Source organism: Balaenoptera musculus, chromosome 2 (assembly GCF_009873245.2).
Source record: "Balaenoptera musculus isolate JJ_BM4_2016_0621 chromosome 2, mBalMus1.pri.v3, whole genome shotgun sequence".
NCBI classification, from domain to species: domain Eukaryota; kingdom Metazoa; phylum Chordata; class Mammalia; order Artiodactyla; family Balaenopteridae; genus Balaenoptera; species Balaenoptera musculus.
In genome coordinates this window covers 87,917,270-87,923,314 of record NC_045786.1, presented here as the reverse complement: position 1 = coordinate 87,923,314, position 6,045 = coordinate 87,917,270, and the positions used below count along the sequence as shown (strand labels likewise).

The 6,045-nt window shown below is 51.6% G+C and overlaps 1 protein-coding gene across 1 annotated transcript; it reads right to left on the bottom strand.

Moving 5' to 3' along the window:
- Window positions 1-404: 404 nt before the first annotated feature.
- Window positions 405-5,375, bottom strand: DUOXA1 (dual oxidase maturation factor 1). The gene is made up of 6 exons (XM_036843549.1): window positions 3,779-5,375; window positions 3,402-3,459; window positions 2,599-2,733; window positions 2,131-2,344; window positions 1,644-1,861; window positions 405-958 (listed from the first exon to the last, which is right to left on the bottom strand). The coding sequence occupies exons 1-6, from the start codon at window positions 3,923-3,925 to the stop codon at window positions 576-578; spliced, it is 1,155 nt and encodes a 384-aa protein (XP_036699444.1). The 5' UTR covers window positions 3,926-5,375; the 3' UTR covers window positions 405-575.
- Between the last annotated feature and the right edge of the window lie 670 nt (window positions 5,376-6,045).

Below are 6,045 nucleotides of genomic sequence, written 5' to 3'. Positions count from 1 at the left end.
AGAGGGATGAGAGGGAACATGGGATAATCGCACTGTAAGCCCCCCGTACACGTGTGTCATCATGTGATTGGAGCTGGGTTTCAGTAAATGGCACCTCGAAGAGGCAAAGCCCCAAGGGAGGGCAGGGTTGCTGGGCAGAAGGAGGGGCAGCCCCTGCTTGGTCTCATCAGTGGGATGGTGAGCAAGAGGGAAGGGCAACAGGAAAGAACACTTCTCGTGTAGCTGATACGAATTCCCCAAAGAAGGTTTTTCTGTGGAATCACCACTAGGCCCAGGAGGCTGCCAGAGTTTCATGCTCATTCCTTCACTCATTTTGTTGGGTTTGACCACTCTGGCCATAAACAGCCTTGGCTCTCTAACTCCAAGGGACCCCAAAGAATCATGCTCTTATTACTTTTCTCCACCAAACCTCACTTATTTGGCTTATTCCACTGATGGAAAAGCTTCACCTTGGAGCTATGTCCTCAATACTTCGGATGTTCAGTATTCCAGAATTTGCACTTAGCATGACAGCAGGGTTTATGGCAGCCCCAACATCTGCCTTAGGGCTTTTTGTTTTGTTTCATGTTTTAGCATCAATAGGTAGAGCCTCTTTTCCTACTCCACCTACACATTGGGGCTGGGAACCTGATACAACCCATCCTGCAGGCAGTTCTGGTGGGGTTTTGGGGGGTTCCCAGTGAAGTCTGGAGCCAGATTGGAAGTCCGGGTGGCCACCAGGGAGATGAACTTTCCAGGGCACAGTCAGACTCCTCACAGGGCACCTCAGAGGAAGCCCCTGACCGAGGAATGTCCTGGGGCTCAGGACTCCCAGCTGTGGACCCGTAGCGAGGGCTCAGGAGTCCCCCTTCCTCAGGATCCCACTCCAGGACAGGGTCCTCTCCCACAGTCTGGCTGAAGAAAGCCTGCAGCCTGTGGGCCACCACCATGGCCAGGCCCAGCAGCACACAGAGCAGTCCTGGGGATGAGGCAACAAGTATCCCGCCTTAGTGATAGTAACACCTTCCCAAGGACATCTTCTGCTAAGAGCATTAGGGCACCTCTTAAGGGAAGCCTAGCGTCCCTGCTTCAGGGCAACTTAGGCTCCGGGAAGTGACTGGCATAGGATCATATGGCTGATGTGGCTCTGTTGCTCTGAGTTTCTGGACTCTAAATCCAGTGCTCCTTCAATTGCATCCCAGGAGAGAGAGAGAGAGAGAACTCTGAAAACAGAGAAACCCTGGGGGGAGGGCAGGACACAGTGGGACAGGAGAGGACAATAAAACTGCAGGGCAATTTAAGGCTATGTGAAGTAGGCACAGAGAAGTGTTCTAGGAATGGGGGACACAGAGAAGAGTGTTTGGGGGAAGGGGGGACATGAGATCGTAAGATCTGGGGAAGAGCTGGGTGAAGAGAGAGAAGGGATGAGGGACATGACAGAGACAGAGATAAGACACAGGGGAGTAGGGATATATGAGGAGGGAGGGGCTGTGGGTCTGAGAAGGGGAAACCCGGCGATGAGGGATCTAAGAGGGAGGGGCTCTAAAGAGGGGAAAGGTCCCCAGAGGTACCTCCCGGTCCCTGGAGGCAGACGCTCAACCCCACGGACCTGATGGGCCCCAGCCCTGAGTCCTCCCATGCCTGCCTTCAGGATTGGGCCTCACCTGTGGTCAATGTGATCCAGAAGGCAGGCCCACGGTGAGTGGGCAGTGTGGCAGTGCCGAGGCGTAGGGGGCAGGGCGGGGTGAGTGACATGGCTGTGGAGAAGAAGAGCAGTCCCAACAGCTGGAAGACACCCGTGGCCAGCAGCATGTGGCCACCGTAGACCAGCACAGGCATGGAGAGCATCACATCGGCCAGCAGCCAGCAGAGGAATGCCACCCTGGAGAGCCACGACCTGGGGAAGGCTGGCCCAGGCACCTCTACTTTGTTTGGGGTGAACTTCTACCTGGAGGGCCCAGGTGGAGGCTCAGGGACCCAAGAACACCCCAAAGAGGTGAGGTAGGGATTCCTGCCTGTGGGCTTCCCAACCAAGCACCGTGGTGACTGGTGCCAGACTGTCCCACTAGGGGTCTCCACATGAGTTGGGGAGAGATGGGTAGAAACCCCACTCCTGGGTCTAGGCCAGCAGGGCCTCCGTCCCACCCTCACCACAGTGTGCCCGAGGTGTAGTGTCCCGCCAGGCGGTACTGGCCATGCAGGCCACGTGGGCCGTGTAGGGTGAACTTCTCGGCCACGTAGAGCACGGGGTCTGGCAGCCCCTTCTCCAGTGCCTTTGCATACTCCCCGGCGTGGTTCTCCCCCAGGCGCCAGGTGAACTCCTTGTTGTAATCGCCGGTCTCGTTCAGCTGCTGCACTGGGGTCCCTGGGGAATGGATCAGCTGTGCTCAGCAGGGACCCAAGGGCCAGAGTAGGTATTTACCTGGGCAGAGGCTTATCACACAGGAGGAGGGCCAGGCTCTAGTCTCAAGTGAGGGAAGGCAGCTTCCGAGGTCTGAGAACTTCCCTTCCTACCTCCCCTGGCCCGGATCCTAGAGCTCTTTAGACCACACCAAACATGGATCCCAAAGCCACAGAGCAGAGCCTTTCCCTTCCTCCCAGGCAAGAGACCTCCCTCACCTGTGAGCGTGATGTTGACTCCTCCCAGCCCAACCTGCAGCCCAACAGCGGTGCTGATCCATTCGGAACTGAAGGCCTTGTTTGATGTGTTGGTGCTGACCTGGCCCACAGACCACCCAGAGCTGAAATTCACAGCTGGGGTTGGGGAGTTTGACATTCAGGAACTCAGGGAGGTCTGGGCATTGCCGGGTTAGTCAGAGGGAGAGCTGCAAGGGGACCATGTCAGTTTTGCTCATAGTTGTGTATCCATTAACCCGCCTAGGGCCTGGTTCATAGTAAGTTTGCCAACAATATGTATGGGATGAATAAATGAATAAATGGGTCAGAATCTAATATCTCCCCTGGTCATAATCCTCTTACCCCTGCCCTCCCTTCCTCCCCCCATATAGGGAGAGCTACTCAAGCAGTTGGGGCAGGAAACGTTAACATAATAAACCATGCTGGGCAAACACAGAGAGCTTCAACATAGAGACTTTCTATGTTTCCTATCGCCTAATCCCCAAAGCAAAGCAAGCAGCCCTCCACCATTCTCTCCCTCCAGCCTCCGTAGACCCCGTCCCCACAGGCATTCATTTTGACCTGCTTTCCTCTGAAGAAAAATGTAAGGAAGTTTGGAGAGATGCATCCAGGACGCTTGCACCTGTCAGGGCAAAGGTAGATACGAGGGGATAAGGCCAGGGTGAGGCAGGTGTGTGGGCAGGGAAGTCTAGAAGCCCACCCTGAAGCACAGCCTCTGTGAGGGAGGCAGGATAGAAGAGATGGGATGCAGGCAGCTGCCCAAATCAGCTGCACTCCACACTCACCCAGGATCACAGCTCCAATGAATAAGCTGGTCACCACTCGCAGGATCCAGAACAGCCTCTGCATCACAGGGTGGGTGGGTTTAGGATGGAGCACCCTCCTTCCAAATCCACCCTTTCTCTTTCCAGACTTGGGAAGGGTGTTCTAAAACTGAGGTCACTTGGTCACCTGAGATCAAAGTGCCTGGCCCATAATAGATACTCAGTAATTATCTGTTGAATCAATGAGTGGCGAGCTCTCTGCTGGGAGCGTGGGTGACGCTTTCTCGGGACTAGAATCTCTTTCCTGACTCTGATTGTAATCAGAAAGTCTGGCCCCCTCACCTCGAGGCCGAGGTCTCTCTGGGGCTGGGGTCTCCAGGGCTGGTTTTGTTTCTCACCATTTTGCCCCGAATGCCTGGCAGGATGATGATGAAGGTGACCAGTGAAGTCAGAAAGATGGCGATGATGACGGCCAAGGTGGTGACCATTGGGAAGTTCGACTTGGGGCCAGCGTAGGAGGGGAATGTGTGTCCAAAAGCAGCCATTTTGGTGGGGTTGTTCAGGGGAGGCAGATGCTCTACAACAACAGTAGGTGTTTACTGAGTGCCCGGAGACCCAGCAGAGAATAAACCAGACCCCTCTTCTCTGGTGCTCACCAGACGCCACTGTTACTGCCATTTCCGCTACCCCTCAGCCATCCATCTCCCCATGTTTTAGCTGTGAGAGAATAAGGGTCTTGGCAATCAGTCTCTGTCACCCCGTGCTCCCTTGCTGACCCCCAGGTCCCCTAAACCAGTGCCACCACTACCCTCGAGGCTTCTCTGCTTCCTCTGGGACTGTCTTAAGAAATGTAATTCTCTTTTATCTCCCTCAGGCCTCCAGCACAAGCAGACAGATCACAGAACATAGAAAGAGCTATATTTTCTGTCAAGGGAAGGCATAAGGCTGAAAGATGGTACAGATTACAAAAAAGGTTGGCTTTCCTCCTCACTCCCCAAAGAACAAAGGTAAGATAGCTCTGCTAAGTATATAATCCAACTACATCATCAGAGGGCTGATTCCCAGACCTGGCACTGCCCAGGCTGGTCTGACAAGCTTTCTCAGGCACCCTGGCTCCTGTTCTGGCAACTCGAGAGCGATCGAGCTGAACTGAGCTCACCTCAGTAAGCACTGAAGGAGCCTGCCCTCCACTAGGGCACAGTGCTGGGGCCAGATGTCCTTCTACCCCACACATCATCAACAGCAGCCTTCCTCCTTGATTTAAATTCCTAGGCTTTGTTTCAGGTCAAACCCTGGCTTAGCTCTTTTCTGTCTGTTCCCTGATCTCAGAGCTATTTTGGCTCTAATTTGTCTCTTTGCAGGCAGGATATTGGGGAAATGGCACCTGAATTTACTGTGTTTTGTTAAATCCACACAGAATGATTGCAAGACATGCTATTATTTTAAGTACCACAAAGAAAGAAAGAGGAAAAAACACTGCCAATTAAACAATGACAGCCATTGCTGGTAAAACACACCTCAATTTCAGAGATGTCAAAATGTGAAAAAAAAAAATGCATCTTACAATCAACGAACCCAGCTCTGCTCATTTCCCTGTGTATAATCTGTACTGGGGCCTTGGTACCCAGGAGGCTCCGTAAGTTACAGTCTGACCAGGTAGTGTCTTATTAAGTGATACAGTGAATGAATAAGCTTAGAAGTTTAGCAGCTTTGTGTTTGAATTCTGCCTTTGCCTCTTCAAGTTACTTGACCTCAACGGAGACTTGGGTGTATTTTAAAAATAGGGATGATGATGATAATGTTTACTTCATAGGGTCATTGTGAACATGAAACAAGATTGTGTCTGTAAAGTGTTAAGAATAGTACCTGGAACAGAATAATATTAATAAATGGAAGCTACCAGATTGGGAAGGAAGGGATATTTCATTACTCCATTTATCTCTTTCACCAGTCCTTCTTGGTGGGAACCCTGGGCAGGAATCAGTTCTGGGTCTAGTTCCAGTTCTTCACTGACTGATTTTTTTTTTCTTTTATTTTTTAATTTTTTTGGCCACACTGCACGGCGTGTGGGATCTTAGTTCCCACACCAGGGATTGAACCTGCACCCCCTGCATTGGAAGCGTGGGGTCTTAGCCATTGGACCGACAGGAAAGTCCCATTCACTGACTGATTTTATAACTGGACAGGCAAATGACAACCTCCCTGTTTCTTGGCTTCCTCATCTGCAGTTGGATATGATGATCTCCAGGACCCATTCTAGTTCTAAATTCTGTGATTCTCTATGACACATCGTAGCTCCCAACCTCCCTCTCTCTTTCTAGGCTGGCCACCTCCTGGTGCTGTCTCTGGGGGGTAGCATGGTATCAGGCAGAGACAAAGAGACAGTTTAAACGTTTAATTCTGTCTTTTGGGTAAGTGAAATAAACACTGTCACATGAAGTTTTGCTTTTTTCCCTTAACTCTTCAACTCTCCCATTCCAGAGGAATGTGTATCTCCTTTCTTCTTGGGCTCTGACTCCAATCCTGCCTGCCTTTACCACCACCTTTCTCATCAGTTCTCCCCCTTTCTCTTGGTGACTTTTCAGCTTCTCTTTCTCTGCTGGCTCTTTCTCTCAAGGATATGCTTACATTTCTCCCATCTTAAGAACACAAAGAAAAGGAACTC